Here is a 22,652-nt window from a genome sequence, read left to right as displayed (position 1 = left end):
TGACTTCCTTGCTCAATAGCTTAGTTACACAAGATCCTCATAATGGACATCATCAAGGCAATAAAAAAAAAAAAAAACCCCAAGGCTCAGATTCCCCACAATGAACCCCGCCACATGGCCCTCCCTAAATCCTAAAAGTAATCATTGGATACTTTCTCTGATTATTTTCTCTTACAGACTTTGTGTTTTCCCTGCTTCATGAATTATGATGGCTCATCTCACTGTAAGTTAATTTCCCTAAAACCCCAAATGGCCTGCCAACTCTTCCAACTCTAGTAGCCCCAGAAGGCAGGAGGGGACTGATGGTAGGCCCAAACTGGACAACATAAAGAACAAACACTACCATTTCCTACCCAGGAGATAGACGAAAGTCATTAAGCATGGTCCTTAAGTGTGAGAACGTAAATGGATCTGGGAAAATAATAATGACTGACTTGCAGAAGAGCAGAATATCAAGAGTGACATGGCCAGGAACCAGAGGGAAGTCTGCTAGTCTAGGAACTTCGGGGTTGAGAACATAAAGTTTCAGGATATGAGGGGATGATTTCCCAGGAGAAGCAAGATCCTGAAAGAAATGCACTATTTGGACAGGTGAAGAACTGATTGTTTCATATGTGGAGCAGCACAAAGACAGGTACAGAGGGAGGAAGCAGCACTGTATGCGGAGAAGGCAGGGGAGAAGCCCCTGGCACGGCTGGGGCAGAGTGTGCATGTTGGGAAGGCAGAGTGGGGAGGATTAAGGAGGAGCAGTGGGGCTTAACCCGGGTTGGCCCTGTAACTTGGGCGGGTTTCTTCCTACTGTGCAGTTTCTGATGCTGAATGAAACTTGCACTCCATTTGAAGGATTTCCCGCACACCCTACATTCATAAGGTTTCTCCCCAGTGTGAACTCGCTGGTGCTGAAGCAGGGTGATTTTCTGATTGAAGGCCTTCCCACACTCCTGGCATTCATGAGGTCTCTCCCCTGTGTGGATTCTCTGATGTACTGTAAGGCGTGAGCTACAACTGAAAGTTTTCCAACATTCATTACATTTATAGAGTTTTTCCCCAGTGTGGAACCTCTGGTGCTGCAGGAAGGCTGAGCTCCGGTGGAAGGCCTTGCCACACTCTTTACACTCATAAGGTTTCTCCCCAGTGTGGATTCTCTGATGCTGAATCAGGACTGAATTTGAACTGAAGTTTTTCCCACACTCCTTACACTCGTAGGGCTTCTCGCCAGTGTGGATTCGCTCATGGATAATACAGTCATAGCTACACCGGAAAGCCTTCCCACACTCCTTACATTTAAAGGGTTTTTCACCAGTGTGGATTCGCTGATGCCTGATAAGTTTTGAGTTGTAGCTGAAGGTTTTCCCACACTCCTTACATGCATAGGGCTTCTCTCCCACATGGAGTTTCTGATGCTGAAGGACGTGGGAGTTTTGACTGAAGGCTTGTCCACACTGCTGGCATGAGTATGGTTTTTCCCCAGTGTGGATTTTCTGATGCCGTGATAGTTTTGAGTTGTAGCTGAAGGCTTTCCCACATTCTTTACATTTGTAAGGCTTCTTGTCCATGTGAATTCTCTGATGCTGGTAAAGGTCTGAATGTTGATTGAAATATCTGCCACACCCACCACATTTATAAAATACCCGTTCTCTGGAGAGGCCCTGCTTTGTAATGAGATGTGTGTGGACACCACAGCTTCCTTCCAGTTGTCTGGCTCCCCCCTCTCTTTCAACAGTGGAGGATGTATGATCCTGGACTGGCAAAGCTGTGAGACTGCCATTCTTTGAGTTTGTTTTCTTCCCTTTGTTATACACCTGCAGCTTTTCTAAGCTGTTCTCAAAGTGAGGGGGAACACCCACCAGCAGTGCCTCTGTTATTAGTCTGTGTGACTCTGGTCCTTTATAAATGTTCGGCTCTGGAGTTTGCCCTCCATTCTCAGTCTTGGTTTTACCACCTAGCATGGTAAAAAGAAAATATAACAGTCACTTATTTATGCTATGGGGGAAAGGGATTAAGGAGTATTAGCTTGCCCTGGACATAGATATTTTTTGGAGAGAGACAGAGCTTCCTAATGGGCCTCAGAAGGGAGAGTAAAAATATTGGAGGTGGAGAAGGCAAGTAATGCCATTAGGACAACAAAACCAGTGCAGACAGCAGAAGCTGTTAATGGAGATGAAAGGAAGAAGAAAAATAGGAATGGGGTGGAGAAAGTGCTGGAAAGGGGAGTGATGAAAAAAGCAGAGGGAGCTGAGGTTGGCTCCAGATATATAAACTGGAGCCATGAGAGCTGCATAAGCAGCTCTCACACCACATGGTGTCCAGAGACCTAGATGGTGCTGTCTGTAACAGTATATCCCAAGGCCCAATCAGAGCAAGAAACCTACCCAAATGCTCTAGAATATTCTATAATCTTTAAAAAGATGTTCTCTATCACACGTCTGACTGGGGGAAAAACAGTTTGTAACACTGCCTGTTGTGAGGGGTTCATAACAGGATCACAATTTCAAAACCCAAGTACTGTAGTCTGGGAAAGAGACTTAACTTTGAAAGGAAAAAAAGACACAGCTGGTCAAAACCCTTCTAGAACTGGAGATGGCAACTGGTGGGGACGGAGGACTTGCATTCTCACTGGTAGCACTACACACAGAAACCATTTTTGCCTTTTCAAATACCAATGATCTGACAAATGACACTTCTAGTTTTTTGTTTTTGCTTTTTTTAAAGTTAATCCTTTCGGGAAATGAGTTTATTTTATTATTATTATTTAAAAAAAATCTTTTTAGGGCTGCATCCATGGCATATGGAGGTTCCCAGGCTAGGGATCAAATTGGAGCTGTAGCCACTGCCCTACACCACAGCCACAACAGTGCAGGATCTGAGCTGTGTCTGCAACCTACACCACAGCTCACGGTAACACTGGATCCTTAACCCACTGAGTGAGGCCAGGGATTGAACCTTTGTCCTCATGGATGCTAGTCAGATTCATTTCTGCTGAGCCACGATGGCAACTCCTTAGGGTTTTGACAGACAGATAAATTTACCTACTTATTTATTTATGTATTTATTTCCAAGCCCTTGGTGTGCAGAAATTCATGGGCCATGGATCAAACCCATGCCATAGCAGCAACCTGAGCTGCAGCAGCACCAGATCCTTAACCTGCTGTACCACCATGGAATTCCTTCCTGAGTTCTTTTGATCATGACTCATCATTTAGATCCCAACCCAGTATACACATGCTTACACATCTACATGCACATAAAACTGAAAAGGAAACAAAAGTTTTACAAAACAATACCCTTAATTAATAAGAGTAATGAGTATATGATGGATTTTATACTATTTTGGTCTATTTTATTTAAGTCTAGCACTGTCTAATTTTTTTTTTTTCTTTATAGACTGCATGTATGGCATAATGGAAGTTCCAAGCTAGGGGTTGAATTACCAGCTACGGCCACAATGCTGGATCCTTAACCCACTGAGCAAGGCCTCATGGATGCTAGCTGGGTTTGTTACCACTGAGCCACAATGGGAACTCCTAGCAATCTAAGCATAAATACTGAGCATAACTTACTGAGGAGTTGCAATCCAGGGTTTAAAAAATATTGTTCAAGATGCTCAAGAACAGTGGTCCTCAAAGTGTGATCCCCAGACCATCACTTTCTGGGAACTTGTTTGAAATTAAAATTATCAGGCTCTACCCTAGTCCTACAGAATTAGAATCTCTGGAGGTGGTGTCCAGGAGTGTGTTTTAAGTCCTGCTAGTGATTCTGATGCACATTAGGGTTTGAAATCCATTGATCTAGAAACCAAGAGTCAGTTGAGGCTGTTATTAAAAATTGTTTAAGGCGGAGTTCCCATTGGAGCTTAGTGAGTTATGAAGCAGATTAGTTTCCATGAGGATGTGGGTTTGATCCCAGGCCTCGCTCAGTGGATTAAGGATCCGGTATTGCTGTGAGCTGTGGTATAGGTTTCAGATGCAGCTCAGAGCTAGCATTGCTGTGACTGTGGCTGTGGCTGTGGCTGTGGCCAGCAGCTGCAGCTCTGATTTGGCCCCTAGCCTGGGAACTTTCATATGCCACAGGTTCCACCCTAAAGAGCAATAAATAAAATAAATAAATAAATCTATAAAATTGTTTAGGAGTTCCTATCATGGCACAGTGGAAATGAATCTGACTAGGAACAATGATGTTGCGGTTCCTGGCCTCACTCAGTGGGTTAAGGATCCGGCGTTGCCGTGAGTTGTGGTGTAGGTCGAGGTCTCGGCTTGGATCTGGCATTGCTGTGGCTCTGTCATAGGCTGGCAGCTGTAGCTCTGATTAGACCCCTAGCCTGGGAACCTCCATATGCCTCAGGTGCAGCCCTAAAAAGACAAAAGATGAAAAAAATAAAACTGTTTAAAGCTGCACTATCTGATAAGGTGGCAACTCGCCACATGTGACTATTTAAATTTATTAAAATAGAACAAAATTTAAAATTCAACTCCTCAGGTTGCACTAGCCACATTTCAAGTGTTCATGTGGCTAATGGCTACCATATTGGACTGTGCAGATATGTAACATTTTCATCACTGGGGAAAATGCTACCGGGCAATGTTGGTTTAAAGCCATTGACAAGCTAAATAAACAATTGTGCAGTTGCAGCAAAGGAAGACACTGACAACCTAAGGTGGGCTCCTGCAAAAAGTTTTTTGTCAAGGTGACCTGAAGTCCTGGGGTCAATCTAAAGGCACTAATGAAGACAGAGGAGGGGTGAATTAGAAAGGAGCATTTAGTTTACAGGGTTTCTAAATAGCACTAGAGACTGAGAGGGACAATTGAATTAGAAATGCTATACACCAAATCTCTGGATGGTTCTTTACATTTACCCAATTCAATATCTTTCAAAAAAGGAAACCACTCATTCCCAATAAGGAGGCTTTCCATGAATCAATCAATGTGATACCTCACATTAATAGAATGAATCATAAGATGACCTCAATAGACACAGAAAAGTTTTTCACAAAATTCAACATCTATTCATGATAAAAACTCTTAACAAATTAGACATAGGAGCAATATATCTCAACATAATCCATGCCATAAATGACAAGCACATAGGAAGCATCACACTCAGGGGTAAAAGGTTGAAAGATTCTCCTCTAAGTTGAGGAACAAAACAAGGGTACCCACTCTCACCACTCCTATTCAAACAGTGCTGGCAGTCCTAGCTAGAGCAATCAGGCAAGAAAATAAAAGGTATCAGAAATGGAAAAGAAGAAATAAAGTTGTCTATTTGCAGATAACATGATTTTTTGTTTTGCTTTTTAGGGCTGCATCCATGGCATATGGAGGTTCTCAGGCCAGGGGTCGAATTGGAGCTACAGCTGCCAGCCTATGCCACAGCCATAGCAATGCAGGATCCAAGCTGAGCCTGTGACCCACACCACAGCTCACAGCAACGCCGGATCCTTAACCCACTGAGAGAGGCCAGGGATCGAACCTGCAACCTCATGGTTACTAGTCGGATTCATTTCTGCTGTGCCACAATGGGAACTCCAATAACATTATTTTATACAGAGAAAATCCTAAATATTTAACAAAAAACCTTGTTAAATCCAATAAATGAATTCAGTAAAGTTATAAGATGTAAAATTAACAGAGAAAAATCTACATAATTTTGAGTTGCCGCTGTGGCTCAGTGGGTTATGAATCTGACTGCAGTGGCTTGGGGTGATGTGGAAACATGGGTTTGATCCCTGGCCCAGTACAGTGGATTAAAGGATCTGGCATTGCTCACAGCTGTGGCCCAGATTCAATCCCTGGCCAGGGAACCCCTATATGCCACGCGTGCAGCCATTAAAAAAAAAAAAAAGAAAAGAAAAAGAAAACTATATAATTTCCACAAACAATGAATTCTCTGAGAAAGAGATAAATTGATCCCATTTACAACAGCATCAAAAACAACAGAATTTTGGAAGTTCCCGTTGTGTTGCAACGGAAATGAATCTGACTAGTAAGCATGAGGACACGGGTTCGATCCCTGGCCTTGCTCAGTGGGTTAAGGATCTGGCGTTGGCATGAGCTGTGTTGTATGTGGCAGAGTTGGCTTGGATCCTGCGTTGCTGTGGCTGTGCTGTAGGCCAGCAGCTGTAGCTCCAAATTTTACCCCTAGCATGGGAATTTCCATGTATCATGACTACAGACCTAAAAAACAACTAAACTAAATTAAACTAAAATTAAACTAAACTAAACTAAACTAAACTAAAATACTGGTGTTCCCATGTGGCTTGGCAGGTTAAGTATCTGGCTGGCATTGTCACTGTAGTGGCTTTGGTCACTGCTGTGGGTTTAATTCCTGGCCTGGACTTCTGCATGCTACAGGTGCAGCCAAAACAAAAACAAAAACAAAAAAACCCAAAACAATAAAATACTTAGGAATAAATCTAACCAAGGAGGTTAAAGATCTCCCTCTAATCTAAAAATTACAAGACATGAAGTTCCCACTGTGGAGCAATGGGATCAGCAGCGTCTCTGAAGTGCCAGGATATAGGTTTGGTCCCTTGCCCAGTGGGTTAAAGGATTTGGCACTGACAAAGCTGTGTCATAGGTCGCAACTGCAGTTCTGATCTGATCCTTGGCCTGGGAATTCCATATGGCACAGGGAGGCCAAAAAAGAAAAGAAAAATTGTCAATACTACCAAAAACCATCTACAGATTCAATGCAATCCCTATCAAGATGACAATGGTATTCTTTACAGAAGTAGAAAAAAACACTCCCCCAAATTAACAGGCTTTCTTTCAAAAACTAATTTAAAACTGAGTGTTTAGGAATTCATAAAAATTCCATTCTCCTGTACAATTACACACACATACAAAATGTTCTTACAGAAACAAGTTCTTACTATATTCTATTTATATTCTTAACTTACCAACAGAAGCCTATTTTCACTACAAAGGGTTTGAAATCATTTACCTTTCAAAGAAGAATGACAGAGAAAGAAATGCCTGGACTAGTCTTTTCCACTTTGGAGCTGAAAGTCTAGCAAGGGACACTTTTCTAGGTAAGAGAAACCATTTTCATTGCCATAACAGCCAGATGACAGAAGAAGAATCTTTTTCATATTAAACCACTAAAAGACCAGAGGATGCCAAGCTGGAGAGGAAGATGGTAGGTTCTCCTGCTTACCTGTGCAGACACCTCTCAGGGCCTCTCCCCCGACGGGTGTCCAGGGATCTAGGCCCCGTGGTGCCTCCCCTCGCTCCAGCTGGAATATCAGATCTGGTTTGGAGAATGGAAATGCTGCTGAAGAAGAAAAGGAACAGGAAGCTGAGGAGAGTCTCCCCCGACCCTTCTCAGTCCACCTTCTGCTTTGCCAGGTGGGAGAAGTGAGGCCAGTGTGGAGATGGCGGGTCTAAGGAGGGTTCAGGTTGTTTTGCTCAGGAGGAAGACTATTGTGGCCCTGAGAGCACAGAAAACTCCCAATGTCATACAGGGGGTTCTAGGAGACTCTCACACAGAGGAGACAGGGCTCATCTCCTCCACAGAATTGAAAGAGTGAAGGAAGGCAGGTGGAGACTTCTCAGTTCTCAGTGCTCAGAGTGCAGCCCCTCCCAGAAGAGTTCCCACCAGGAAAGGGGGAAATCTCATTTAAAACCAAAGTGAACCCAGGAGTTCCTGTTGTAGCTCAGCAGAAATGACTCTGACTAGCATCCATGAGGACTCAGGTTGGATCCCTGGCCTCGCTCAGTGGGTTAAGGATCCAGTGTTGCCCTGAACTGTGGTATAGGTTGAAGACGCGGCTTGGATCATGAGTTGCTGTGGCTGTGGTGTAAACCATTGGCAACAGCTCTGATTTGACTCCTAGCTTGGGAAGCTCCATATGCCACAGGTGTAGCCCTAAAAAAAATAAAACCAAAGTGAACCCAGAACTTTCTCCGTCAGCTACTCCTGCAACTGAGGATCCAGGAGTCTGGCTCCTGGAGCATCAATCCTGGTAGTATAAGAGACCCCAGATCCACTAAGGAGGAAGCCAGAAGCCCCCGAGGGCAGAAGCTGAGTTTCGGGAAAGAAGGACTTACCCAAGGAAGTTAGGTTTACATAATTCTCCAGCATCACCTCCCTGTACAGGGCCCTCTGTGCAGGGGCCAGGCTGGCCCACTGGTTCTGGGTGAAGTACACAGCCACATCCTCAAAGGTCACTGGCTCCTGAAACAAGAGGTTCCTGGTTCAATCCTTGACAATGGAAGAGTCCATGGCTTTGAGCCCCAGGGAGGGTGTGACTGGGCACCCCAGTCAGGGACAGTCCTCAGCCAGAATTCCCATTTTTAATGTGCTCACCTCTGGGGCCTTAATACTGTTGTCCCAGGCACACATGCTACACCTGCTCTTGGTCTGCTTGGTGATCACAGCAACCCCATGTCTGGTTCTGTGAGCTGGGTCCATCTTTCTGACATGTTTTTTAAAATGATCACAGCAGGTATCTTTCATCCTGCCTCCCCTCATCCTGAAGCCCCCATCAGGATGGTCCACTTAGCTCCCCTATGGTCTGCCCCTTCCATGTATTTTACTATGAACAGAGGGGCGATTCCACGGGCACAGTGTTCCTTTCATTCTGGATAGCTTCCCCTCTTCCCCACATCTCGCCTTATCAGGAAGGTGGTTGTCCCCTGAAGACAACGCACAGTGTCATCTTCTTACCTACCACACCTCACTCCAGGGACAGGATGGCAATCTCCTCCTCTGGGATCCCTGGGCATCATGTAAAAACCTGACTGTTCTAATGGAATGAAGCTGCTATCTTGAGCATGGACCCTGCCCCCTGATCTTCTAAGTTCTGTTCAACTTGCCAACACTGTCCTTTATTTATTTTGGCCGCACCTGTGGCATATGGAAATTCCTGGGCCAGGGATCGAATCCCATTGGGAACTCCCTACACTGACTTCTTCACCAGGTGTGTCTCTTCCTGCCTCCCACTGGGGCCGTTTCTACCTTCTCAAAGTTCTTTAGGCTGTTGTGCCTTTTCCTGTACTAGTTACTCTTACATCAATTCACTCAATCATTAGAACACATCTGTGAAGTAAGAATTATTATTCCCATATCTAGATGATGAGAATCAGTGATATTAAACACTGGTTTGTTTTTTTTTTTTTTGTCTTTTCTAGGGCCACACCTGCAGCATATGGAGGTTCCCAGGCTAGGGGTCTAATCCGAGCTGTAGCTGCTGGCCTACACCAGGGCCACAGCAACACCAGATCTGAGCTGCCTCTGCAATCTATACCACAGCTCACGGTAACACCGGATCCTTAACCCACTGAGCAAGGCCAGGGATCAAACCTGCAACCTCACGGTTCCTAGTTAGATTCATTAACCACTAAGCTACGACGGGCGCTCCAAGTACTTTTAGATAGACAAACTGGAGACTCCTCTTTATCTGCATATTTATGACAAAAATTGTATAAGGATGTAAAAATTTCAAAATGAACTGACCACTTATATAAATTAGTCTCATTATAATGTCTCTCCCTGACTCACTGTCCCGTCCCAGCCTGTCATGTCAACAACATTGTCTTTGTGCTTAGTCCCTTATGGGTGGAAGAAATAGCCAAAGAGGTACCAGAGGACTGTAGCTATCATTGCAAAGACTGGTTCAGACAAGAATCATTGATGGATGACAACCTAGGAGGAAACTTTTATGAGGAGCAGGGTGTCTACATGATTGTAAATGTCTCCCCACCGACCTCGTATCTGCAAGGGGAAAATAATAATTATACAGTGAAGAAATCGGATAACACCTTGATCAGGAAATTTAAATGTGGCTAGTGGGTCTGAGGAACTGGATTTCTAATTTTTTTTTTTTTTTTTTTGGCTGCACCTGGGGCATGCCGAAGTTCCTGGGCCAGGGATTGAACCTGAGCCACACCAGTGACAATGCTGAATCCTTAAGGGCTAGGCTGCTAAGGAACTCCTGGATTTCTAATTTTAATTCATTTTAATTTAAATAGGTACTTGTGGAGTTCCCCTCGTGGCTCAGTGGAAATGAATCCAACTAGGAACTATGAGGTTTCGGGTTCGATCCCTGGCCTCTCTCAGTGGGCTAAGGATCCGGCGTTGCCATGAGCTGTGGTGTAGGTCACAGACACGGCTCGGATCTGGCATTGCTGTGGCTGTGGCATAGGCTGGCAGCAGCAGCTCCAAGTAGACCCCTAGCCTGGGAACCTCCATATGCCGTGGGTGTGGCCCTAAAAAGACAAAGACAAAAAACAAAAACAAAAAACCAAACAGGCCCTTGTAACCTATTATAGTGGCTCCCTCACTGAACAGTGGAGAACAGACCCTTTGATGACTCCAAATGTTAATATTCTACGTTTATTTCCTTCCGAGTCAACTAAAGAGAGTCTGGTCCTAACCATTTTCCCTCATATTATGGCTACCACCCTCCACACCTAATTGTCAGTATGTCCTTTGTTCTTTATTCTTTTTGAAATTCAGCTACTAAACATCCTGCTCCATCTCTGATCACTTTGCTCTGGTCCATTGTTAGCACTTCCTCCTCTATTATTAAATCAACAGGGCTATTGGGAGTTCCCTGGTGGTCTAGTGGTTAGAATTTGGCACTTTCACTTCAGCGGCCTGGGGTTCAATTCCTGGTCTGAGAACTGAGATTCCACACCAGGCTGTTACAAACCATGGCCAAAAAATAAATAAATAAAATAAAAATCAACACTGCTATTGTTTTCTCTATATGGGAAGGAGGCTACGGAGGCAGGCAGCACTGCATAACAGTAAACAGTACAGATTTTAGAGCTGTAGTTCTCAATGGGGGACAATTCTACGCACCAGGAGATATGTGGCAATGTCTAGAGATGGTTTTAGCTGACATGACTGTTGGGTGGTGGTGATGCTGGAGGCCAGGGATGGATGTTGCTTAGCATCCTACAATATGTAGGACAGTCCCCCACAACAAAGCACTATTGGGCTCAAAATGTCAACAATGCTGAGACTGACAAACCCTGCTCTAGAGTCAGACTCCCTCGGTTCAAACTCCATCCCTATAACCATTTGTTATGAACTTAGATAAGACACTTAACTTTTTTCAGTTTCTGTATCTAGAAAAACTAGGATAACAGTAGTACCTAGCACGTGGGATGCTTGTAAAGACAGAGCTAATGACTATGTATAAAGCAAACATCACTTGGTACATGATGTTATATACAACCACAGATGAAATTGGGGGAACTTCCTAGAAGATTCCAAATAACAAATGTTTCTCATAGAGATTGTAGCAAAGACTGACAGTTAAATCTATCTATCCATCTCACTTCCGGGAAGGTTCCTAAAAGAGAGCAAACAGCTAAGAGATTTGCCCTTTTTTTAGCACCTTATCTTCTAGCTGGAATACACTTGACAGCTGGAGATCTAGCAGCCACTTGGACTATGAAGTAATCTTGAATGAGCACGAGAGCCAGGGCTAGCATGGCGGAGAAGAAAAACAGAAAAAGTCAGGATGTTATAACAATGGAGCCGCCACAACAGTCCTGAACTGCCTCTTTCAGATTTCTTTTCCATGAGAGAGAATTTTCTATCTTGTTTAAGCTACTGTCACTTGGGGTTTTCTTAGTGGAATATAATCCCAAGTGACTACTACACTCTGGGCAAAGCACGTGGAGAGAACAGATGCCTCCACAGAGGTCGAAACATTTCCTGACATGGAACAATATCGCTTTATGTGCTAAAAGAGAAATGGATGGTCCAGGAGTTCCTGCTGTGGCTCAGCAGGTTGAAAACCCAACATAGTGTATGTGAGGATCACGCACAATTCCTGGCTTCTCTCAGGGAGTTAAGGATCTGGTATTGCTGCAAGCTGCAGTGTAGGTGGCAGATGTGGCTTGGATCGGTATTACTATGGCTGTGGGTTAGACTGGCAGCTGCAGCTCTGATTTGACCGCTAGCTCAAGGAACTTCCATGTGGGACAGGTGCAGCTGTTAAAAAAAAAAAAAAAGGAAGCAGATGGTTCAATGTCCAGAAAAAGGAACCAAATACACACTGCTCTTAAGTTTCTGGGGTGGAGCTTTCACACTATATTATATATCCATTACATGATACACCCAGCTTTCACATTCCATGCTCTAGGACTCTGAAGAAAAATTCAATGATGGAGTTCCCACTGTGGCTCAGTGGTTAACGAATCCGACTAGGAACCATGAGGTTGCGGTTTTGATCCCTGGCCTTGCTCAGTGGGTTAAGGATCCGGAACTGTGGTGTAGGTTGCAGACGTGGCTTGGATCCCATGTTGCTGTGGCTCTGGCGTAGGCCGGTGGCTACAGCTCTGATTGGACCCCTAGCCTGGGAACCTCCATATGCCACGGGGGCGGTCCAAGAAATGGTAAAAAGACCAAAAAAAAATTCAATGAAATCATCCTCTACTACCAAGAAAACTCTGGTGAGAAAACTTCTTCCAATGTTGCATAAATTTGTGCCAACGAAAGATACAGCCTCTTACCTGGGGTAAGCTGTAGTCTTTGCAATAGGCTAGAGATACTGGCTTCAGCTTCAAATTCAGCATTCCTCCAAGATTTCACCTCCCTCATCAGTACATTTCCTTCAATGCTCCCAGTTTGGGCTGCATGTACCCAGAGTCCATGGTCTGAAGGGCAAACTCCTATCTGTAGAAGTGCCTATTTAAGCTCAGGAGATGGGCTTCTTCTGTGTATTATCAGGAAGAACAGCACTCCCCAAATTTTAACTTGCCCATTAATTTTCCAGATAATGTATAAATGTAGTTTCTGATTCAGGAGATCTGAGATTCTGCCTTTCTAATGAACCCCCTGGTAAGGCCAATGCTGCTCATCTGTACACCATACTTGCAGTCTGGATGGATGGAGAGTCTCCTTTCTAGGAGAATTTCTTGGCTGGTGCTTCTCTCTTTCCCAACCTGATCCTCCCATGTTTATCCTACACTCCCTCATCAATTCCCCTAACATACTCCTTTGCCATACTTTTTGATGGATGCAAAGCTAAGCCAGGACTGGCCAAGTGGGGCTGCTGGTCCTGTAACGCCCTTTCAGATCTGTTCTGAATATGGAAAACTGGAAGAAAGCTCAGCTCACCTGGGACCACACTGTCTGGTGCATGGCTGATGACCCTTGGCTTCTTGTACTGCCCTCTCTGTTTGGAAAAGCAAGAACCTGCAGAGCTAAGAAGAGAAAATCAGAATGAGACCAACCCTATCTTATTTCCCATACTTGCTACCTCATCCTTCCTCAGTCTCCTCGCCACTATCATTGGAAACATAGTCTTAGGATACTTGATGTTCTCACTTCACCCTCGCTAGTGATTCAAGGTGCACTGCAACTGCTCCCTCTGTACACTCCACAAATTTGCCTAGTGATCATGGAAATTCCTAGAATCTCTGAAACAAGAGTCAAGCGTTGCAGTGTATTCACGCCTTTTCAGAAAAATCCTTGGCCCACTATTAATGCTTCTAGTGATCATGGAAAGACCCCAAACAAGCTTCTGTAGAGAAAGTAAGTTAACAGAGATCCCTGGACCAACCACGCGCTGTCGGTCAAAACGGAAGCGGTGTTCTGAGGAAAAGACCTGAATGTCCCTCTTGGCCAAGCAGACCAGAGACCTCATCCGGATCTGAACACTCCACCCCGGCAAGCAGGCGAACGTCACCGGCTACCACCCTGAGTACCACGAGTCAGAAGATGTCAGGCCGGCTCTTCGGGGCTGGAAAACCCATCTCGCCCCTCCGCTGGGCACAGGCTCACAGCGCCCCGAGGGCTCCTCTGCGGTGTAGGTGAGGTCCCGACGCCCGAGTCCCAGGATGGGAAAGCCGTGGGGCCACCCGGGAACGAGGTCGCGGAACCCAGGCTGCTCACCCTGAGACTCGCAGCCGCGCGGACTGTAGCGCAGGCGGAAGCGCTCCCGGCAGGAGCTCCTGGCGCCTCTCTAGGAAGTTGGGAGGCTGGCCCTTCTCCATGGTTCCCCCAAGCCAGACCCGCGACCACCGTTCTTGCCTAGGCTCTTCTCTATGGCTGTTCACCTCAAGTAGACCCTCACTTTCTGAAGGACAGAGATTCCACATTATAATTGGTGTGAAGTTTTGAATTCTGGCGTTAAAGCTTACTAGCAGCAATTTAACCTAATGAATTTATAGCCCCAGTCTCCTGCTTAGTAGCTGATTGACTGTTCTCTGACCTAAAATCTCAAGTCTAGGTTCAAATTCTGGCCCCACCATTTATTCACCACAGGGACTTGCGCGAAATACTAAACTCTTTCTCAGTTGAGAATGAAAATAGTTTCAAACTCAAATTCAATGGACTGAGTCAGTCAATTAACACAAAGCACTTAAAACTTCTGGTTGTAAACTACCACACAGATACAAGGCGTAATACAGTGATACAACGAATTTGGTCTTCACCGCCAGTTCCCGACACTAGAAGCTCATTAACATCTTTGGACTCTCTGGAACATTAAGACTATCTTTGTGTAAGCTGAGATGAAGGGAAGCTGGGGGTTCCTAGACAGCTTCAGGATGGGGGGCCCTGGTCACCAGAGCAATCAAGCACATGATGGGACCTCCCACGTTTGAACTCTCACCCTCCACCCTACCACTGCTTAGAGCAGAGAGAAGCTGGAGATTGAGCTAATCTCAATGCCAATGATTTGGTCAGCTACAACAAAAAACTCTTAAGAGGTAGGGGGTTCAGAGAGCTTCCACGATGAATACATGGAGGTGCTGGCAGAGTAGCAAGCTTAGGCAGATGGAAGCTCCATGTTGCTCCCATTTTACCTTGACCCATGCATCTCTTCCACTTGACCCTTCCTGAGTTTTAGCTAACCACTAACAAAGCTTTTCCAAGTTCTGCAATGAACTTTAGTTCTAAAGAATTACTAAATCTGAGGAAGTCATGGGAACACCAATTTATGGCTGCAGTGAGAAGTATTAAATCTGCAACTTGCAGTTGCCGTCTCAGTGTGGGCAAACCCTGTTATCTGCAGGGTCTGATGCTTGCCTGGGTCACAACTGAAAACAGGACAGTTCAGTGCCTGTAGTACTAACTTGGTGTAGCAAAAACAAAACCCCAAACCCATGTGTTTGCTGTTAGCTATGCTGAGTAGAAAACTCATGAGGGCAATGTAAACTTTCAGACAAGCAAGCATTCAGAAAGTTTATTACTCATGAGTGCTAACTGGAATACTAGAGAATAAACCTTAGGTTATCACTCCATTTACAAACACTGTGGCTTCTTGCACCCCACCCAACACAGACCTTACTATCTTCTTGCCCCCATTTTCTCTGGCCAGTTCTCTCATTGCTGAGGCTGCCCTTATACCATCCTTCTTCTGGGTGGTAGCTGAATATCCCACTTTAGACAAGGACAGGTTATGGCCAAATTACCTGTTATTTCCTCCAACACAGAAGTTACTACACGATTTCACTTGCCTATTCACACTACCAAGCAAAAATGAGCTTAGTCCTCATTGCCCCAGTAAGGTTCAGAAGGCAGCTTCTGATTAGAAATGACAGGGAACTGAAAATTTTAAGAAACCAATGTATCATAACATACTTGTTTTCCTACGGTATATCCTTAAGATGCTGGGATTTCACTTATTTATAGAAAATACATTTGTACAAGGAAAGCAAAAGTCACTAGGTGTTCTAATTACCGTGATTTCCCATGAGAACTTTACTTATGACTGTGATTACTGGATACTAATTCAAATCTGAGCAGAGTAGGACTAAGGAACTGATTTTCCAATGATGACATTAATAATCCCATTAATCTACCTCATAACCTGGACCCAACCAACAACAGACTTTAATCCATAAAGTAGATTTGCCAGCATGTCAAAAAAACTTTTATTACGTTTATAATAGCCTCTTATGCTCTCATGCTTTCTTGCCAGATGCTTTTGGAGCAGGTGCTTTCTGGGCTGGAGGTTTCTGAACCTTCTGAGCTTTTGGAGGAGGTGCAGCCTTCTGGCCTGCAGCTTTCTGGGCAGGAGCCTTCTGGGCTGGAGCCTTCTTGCCTGCAGTGGTGATCTTTTTTACTGGAACCTTGGCAGCAGCGGCAGCAGCTGCTGCAGCTGCCCCCTTAGCAAGTGCTTTCTTGGGAGAAGCTTTCAGGAGAGCTGCCTTTTGAAGTTTCTTAACTTCAAGCTTGATTAGTCGGTTCCTCTGAAAAATTTCAATGTAAATGTTTACCATATATGCATAAAAAATTCTTATCCAATCTATACATACAAACTGTAAATGCAGAGAAAACAACCCTCGCGATGTCTAAGATTTTTAACAAGTCAACTTTGGTCTACCAAGCTTGGGCAAGAGAATTACCAGACAAACAAGTTTAGGGTTAGAATACAACAATCCTGTGATAATTTAAAACTTACCATTTTCCTTGCCTTCATGACTTTATAACGATCAAAATCTGTCATCTTGGCTTTCTGTTGGAAATAAACAAGTAAAATAAATCCCTGTCATACCATCCCAACCCTCCAAACCCAGAAAAGTCCAAATTCAAATGAATAAGTCACTACCTTTTCTCTGGCTTCAATCTTCTTGGCCCACCTTGTGGCTGCCCACTTTGCATTAATATCTGCCTTCTCCCAGGCTTTTCGGACATACTTCTGGCGAGCACTAGAAAGAGCCAAGACCACTGATTATGAAATCAGATTTGAGGCCACAAAGATCCAAGGACACCTTTTTGTCCTCTGAAAAAGCACCACTTATACCCTCTCAAGTTAAAAAAGGTGTAACAAAAATAGAAAAGTATCCTTCCGTTTTTTTTTCTCCCCACTTCCACCTCTAATTGTCTCCACAGAACACCACCTGGCAGACTTTATTATTTGAATTGTGGTCACTAAGACATCTTAAAATCTCAAACACACAATTTTAATAAAAGTGTGCAAACCATTTCACTTTCAAGGGTTAAGTCACCTCTGATTACGTGTGTATATGTATGTGTGTGTATATATATATATCACTCCTCAGTAGTGGATGAGAAGAAAGCAATTTATTTTTCATCAAGAATGAGGTAAAGTTAATCTGTATGCCTTACATTATTTTGCACATTAATGCCTAAAGGTTTGTGTTCAGTATAGCCCCTTGTAATCTAATGGTTAGGACCTGTGCTTTCACTGCAGCGGCCTGGGTTCAATCCTTGGCCTGGTAACTGAGACCCCACTTCAAGCTGCTGCACACCATGACCAAGGGGGGAAAAAAAAAGATCTGTGTTGAGACATCATGAAATGCTACTACTGTCTAAATTCCTAGTAAGTAACTGGGAATATAACCTCTTTAGTGGCTGTTATAAGAAGATAATGTATTAAATATTTTATTTTTTTGCCCCCCCCCCCCCCTTTGAGGGCCGCACCCACAACACGGAGGTCCCAGGCTAAGGGTCCAATTGTAACTACAGCTGCCGGCCTACACCACAGCCACAGAAACCTCAGATCCGAGTCAAGTCTGTGACCTACACCACAGCTCACAGCAACACTGGATCCTTAACCCACCAAGGAGGCCAGGGATTGAATCCACAACCTCATGGTTCGTGGTGGGATTTGTTTCCACTGTGCCAAGAAGGGAAGACCTTAAACATTTTAAATATTTAACAACTGGCACATACTAAAGAACTCGACTGATGATTGCACTTGAAGAGACAAATATTAGTATTTTGTTTTGAAGCTGAATTGAACAAAATATGTCATGAAACCAGAATTCTGTGGGGAGTTCTTTGTGGTGTAAATCCTAAAAGGGAGACAAAGAAAAAGGATGGGAAATCTGGATAAAAGAAGAGCCACTGAACTACCAGATCACAGGACATTTTAAAAATGCCTGTCTACATCTACACTGTAAATCTCTCCTCTAAATTTTTCTCTCACACTGCTAAATATATTCTCAAGAGAAAAACAACAAAACAGCAAAAACATTTCTTTGGATTAAGCCAAGCAAACTTTTACTAGTATTAATTAAACAAGGGTAGGGGTGATGGTTGGTGGACAGTTACCTGTGTGGGAACTTGAGGATGAAGTCGGTGAGCTGCATGCATTTGAAAGGCATAGCCTGTCTCCTTACTTGAGTGCAAGGTCCATCCACTAAAGCCTAAAAATACATAAGACCAAGGACATCAGTGTAAAACTGTTACCAGCATTCAAAATGCAAACATTTTGTGTATCACTAATCCTTTCAGAATCATCACATCCTTACTATTTAAGTGCTTTTCACAAATAAATAAAACTATCAGCAATTGTAGTACAGCATATAACCCTACATACAATTTTAAGTTTTTAATCCTTGCACGTTCCCAGCAACTCCATGATCATTCAGCTTCTGGTCAATCCCTTAATATATGATTCTCAAATACTGACAACAGCAAACAAAGCTCTTCCTATGTGCTTAACTTTGTTCTAAACTCGCATTACATATAACAACTAATTTAAGCATCACCAATGTTTTAGCATATAATTAGTTAAAAACTCTGGCTGGTTTAAGGAGCAGAAATAATACTCAAAATGCCTTAGTACTTGCCAATTCCAGTATGTGCTCCTAACCCCTATTTGCATTGTTTCCTTTTTTATAAAACGCAATTACCACCCGTAATATTCCTACCTCAGTGGGCTATTGGGACAATTACCATTATAATCTACACTGCATACCATCCATTGCCATATGAAGTCGCGACACTTTTCTTTACACTTACCCTGTTCTGATCAATAACATCTACAATTGCGACCAGCTTGCCGGCATGAGGTCCAAAGGAGACGTAGGCCACTCGGCCAACCTCCACGAAGCGCCTGAACACCTAAAATTGAGAAGTGGGAAAAGGAACAGCAGATCGACTAAAAATACTCTCTGGTTTGCAAAGCTTTACCGCTTTGAAAGGCAACATGGCTAAGAACCGCGAGAAAGAATGGTGAGGGGGAACACACCCAAACGCTACGGTAGTCCTGGATGGACAAAATCCGCAGGAGTGACGGCAAAAGCCAGGTCTATGGGGTCTGCAAGGCCCAAATGCCTGCCCTAGCCAGGATCCCAGCCGCCCCAGAGGTCCAGCTCAGTCGGCCGAAGAGCGCACGCGTGTCCCAAAAGGCGCAGGGCCTGCCGGGCCCTCCACGCGCTCGTCGGTCGCACACCCGGAAAGCTTCCAAACTGCGAGTTCCGTCCGCCCTGGGACCCTCACCGCTCGCTACCTAAAACCCGCAAGGCACCGTTCCGCGCCTCCGCTTCCCAGCCCAGGCGGGGCTGAGGCTGTATGACCAGCAGACCCGGAGCCCGCGCCAGCGATACTCACCATGTTGGCGGCGTTCGGCGAGAAGGAAGAAGGCCTGCCCGACCGTGCGCATGTGTAGCAGGCCGCCCCGCCCCTACGGTGAACAAGACGCCGATGTGTGCACCGATTGGTCGGAACGTACGCACGTACGCACACGCAGGGTCACTGGGAAAACGTGGCGGAGCTCAGCAGAGCCGACCCGGTCTTTTGCAAACGTGAGGGGTAGGATTGCCTCAGTTGGTACCACAGAAGATCTACAGGAAAGTCGTCTTCTAGAACTTCAGGGTAAAGAAGAATACAGAAGATATGCTTCCCATTGTGACTCTGCATCCTTTCAACCTCCTCTTTTAACGTTTTTCTCTTTCCTTCCACTACTCAGTACTCTCCCGATTTTTGTCTATTACTAATGGCCTAGTTAGTAGTAGTTTTTTCTAAGTGACCCCCGTAATTTTATTAACTTTCCGTTTTAAAATAATTCAGATCTACGGAAAAGTTGCGAAACTAGCACAATTCCCAAAACATTTCTTACCCTCTCCAAATGTAACACTAAAGTTGCTTTATCATTCTTTTCTGAACATTTGAAAGGAAACTGTACACACGATATTTCTTTATCTCTAATTGTGAGATAAAGAAAGATTTATTCTAATTGTGCTGTATCCTAAAAACAATGACATTGTTTTATATAGTTGGTATAATGTTTGAGGAGTTCCCTTCCTGGCTCAGCGGTTAACGAACCTGACTAGGATCCATGAGGATGCAGGTTTGATCCCTAGCCTTGATCAGTGGGTTAAGGATCTGGCGTTGCTGTGAGCTGTGGTATAGGTTGCGCAGGTGGCTCAGATCCAGAGTGGCTGTGGCATAGGCCAGCAGCTGTAGCTCCCATTCGACCCCTAGTCAGGGAACCTCCATATGCTGTGGGTGGGGCCATAAAAAGATAAAAAATAAAAATAAAAAAATTTAAATAAATAAATAAAAATATAGGCTTATACGGGAGTTTCCAGGTGGCCAGTGTCTGGTTTGTCACTACTGTGGCACGGTTTGATCCCTGACAGGGAAACTTCCTCCTGCCTCCTGACTGGCCAAAAAATTTTTAAGTAAAAAAGTTGTTGTAGTAAGTACCTTTGTAGTTTATTTTATACCTAGTAGTACTGGGTCTAGTTCAGTGATTCTCTAATTAAGGGTGAATAGACTGGAAGAAAAAAAAAAAAAGATTGCTTAAAATGTTTTCTCCCATTTTTGGTTCTGCTCTGTATATCTGTGAGGGTGGAATCAGAACCAAAAGCAGAGAATATCTAAAATTAGGACCTGATTTATAATCTTCCATTCCTGGCAACCTCATCTCTTTTCTTCCTTCTTTGAATAGCTTACTTTTAATACTACCAACTGACTCACCATGAAATACTTAAGTATGGTAATAATTGTAAATTGTTTAATTGATTAAATAAAGCAAAAGAAGGAAACTTTGAGGAAGTTCAGAGCCCAACTGTCCTGACTTTTTTTTTTTCCCCTTTTTTTGGCTGCATTTAATATGGAAGTTCCTGAGCCAGGGATTGAATCTGAGCCATAGCTGCAATCTATGCTGCAGCTGTAGCAGCACTGGATCCTCAACCCACTACACCACAGCAGGAACTCCAAGAGCCCACCTATTTTGTTCTTAGGATTGTGTTTATTGGTTACTTTAGTTATGTGTCTATTATGATCACTATTCATAATTATTAATGCATCTCACCCTTTTAGATATTAATTGAAGTCATTTAATATGATAAATGTGCCTAATGCAATAAGTTAAAATAAAATACAGTCTTGTTTTTTGGGGGTTTTTTTTGGCCATGCCCAACATGTGGAAGTTCCTGGACCACGGATGGAACACATGCCACAGCAGCAACCCAAACTGCTGCAGTGACAACTCCAGAGCCTTAACCCACTGTGCCACAAGGGAACTCCCGGTCTAGTTGGTTTCTTTTTTTCTTTTTTTATTAGAGTATATTTGACTTACAATGTTGTGCCAATTTCTGCAGTACAGCAAAGTGATCCAGTCATATATATATACGTTCGCCTTCTTATATTATCTTCCATCATTCCTGGTCTATCCCAAGCCAGTCTAGTCATTTTGTAGAAGTTCTCTTAATATGGATTTGTTGATTAGATTCAGATTATGCCTTTTTTGCACAAAAAAAACTTGTGACCTTGATGCATTACATCAGAACACCCACAGGCTATCTCTTTGTCCCAATATGGCAGCGTTAATTTTCATCACTTGATTAAGTGTACTGACACTCCTTTTCTCTAAGCTCTCTGGCAGTTTATCTTCCCAGGATGGTTCTAGCAGCCTCCTAAGTGACCTGCTTCTCCATTGCCCCATTTACTGTATTCTCTGCTCATCAGACAGGGATCTTTTTAAAAAGTAAGTCAGATCACATCACTTCCTTTTAAAAATAACCCCTGTGGCTTTCTACAGTTACTTAGAGTAAATGGAGCAGATGTGGCTTGGATCCGGTGTTGCTGTGGCTGTGACATAGACCCCAGCTGAGCCTTTAAAAGAAAAAGTAATAGTCACCACTAGGCCTGGTGCGGGCAGCAGTGGCTAGAGGGAGAAAGAGGGGTTTCTGAGCTGCTGGTGCTAGTTTCTTCATCTGGGTGTTGATTATATATGTGTTCAGCTTGTGAACATTCAAATCTCTCCCTCTATGATTTGTGCATTTCTTTTCCCCAAATGTATGTTTTCTGGCTCTACAACCAGAGAATCTGATTTGCAGGTCTGCAGAGGAGCAAGAATCTGCATTTAATTCACAAGCTCCCCAAGTGGTTCAGTGAACACACTTTGGGAAAGACTGGGATTTTCCAGTTACAGAGTTATTTTTCTAAAGTTCACTAAATAATTATGTCACAATTGTTTAAAGTCCTCCAAAAGTTCATTTTAATCACATAGCCTACAGAAGAATAAAGTCTAAACTCTCCAGCCATTCAAGGCCCTCCATAACTTCACCCCAACCCTTTCCTAGCTTTTTTTCTCTCTGGCCATTCTGCACCCCTCACCCCTAATTCCCCTACAGCTAAAAGTCTCGTGTCTTTTCATGCAAGTCGGCCCCTCTTTCCAGAATGTGCTCCCCCATCTTCCTCCCTGAAATATTACAGCATACTTGAACAGGCACCCTAAGATGCCTTCTCAAGAAGCCCTGGACTATTTTCGGATTGCCTCAAAGCTCCATTATGATGGCAAGATAACTCTCCAAGCATCCTTCTCTACCTTGCGACCTCCAGGGGGTCCAGGAATGAGCAAAATCACCAGCAGCTACAGGGTTCAAACACGAAGCAACCGAAGTAGATGCCCAGTTTTGTTGGCTGGCCCCACCCCTTCCGGAACGAGCTACCGACTCGACCAATCACCGAGAGGAAGGGAAACTGG

General features: G+C 44.0%; 2 protein-coding genes across 3 annotated transcripts in view; both read right to left on the bottom strand.

Moving 5' to 3' along the window:
* LOC100623639 (zinc finger protein 621) overlaps window positions 1–13,068 on the bottom strand; it is a 49,700-nt gene extending 36,632 nt beyond the window's left edge. Inside the window, exons 1-4 of the mRNA XM_021070408.1 lie at window positions 12,469–13,068; window positions 8,047–8,173; window positions 7,154–7,270; window positions 780–1,942 (exon numbers count right to left, since the gene is read on the bottom strand). Of these exons, the coding sequence (XP_020926067.1) occupies window positions 780–1,942; window positions 7,154–7,270; window positions 8,047–8,173; window positions 12,469–12,531 (1,470 nt within the window). The 5' untranslated portion in view covers window positions 12,532–13,068. The remainder of the gene's footprint in view (window positions 1–779; window positions 1,943–7,153; window positions 7,271–8,046; window positions 8,174–12,468) is intronic.
* RPL14 (ribosomal protein L14) lies at window positions 15,810–22,602 on the bottom strand. 2 transcript variants are annotated; one of them, XM_021068170.1, is made up of 7 exons: window positions 22,494–22,602; window positions 19,268–19,524; window positions 18,677–18,778; window positions 17,984–18,078; window positions 16,515–16,614; window positions 16,368–16,421; window positions 15,810–16,155 (listed from the first exon to the last, which is right to left on the bottom strand). In XM_021068170.1, the coding sequence occupies exons 2-7, from the start codon at window positions 19,268–19,270 to the stop codon at window positions 15,868–15,870; spliced, it is 642 nt and encodes a 213-aa protein (XP_020923829.1). In that variant the 5' UTR covers window positions 19,271–19,524; window positions 22,494–22,602; the 3' UTR covers window positions 15,810–15,867.

Source organism: Sus scrofa, chromosome 13, assembly GCF_000003025.6.
Source record: "Sus scrofa isolate TJ Tabasco breed Duroc chromosome 13, Sscrofa11.1, whole genome shotgun sequence".
In the NCBI taxonomy this organism is placed as follows: Eukaryota; Metazoa; Chordata; class Mammalia; order Artiodactyla; family Suidae; genus Sus; species Sus scrofa.
This window is presented reverse-complemented; position numbering and strand designations above follow the sequence as displayed.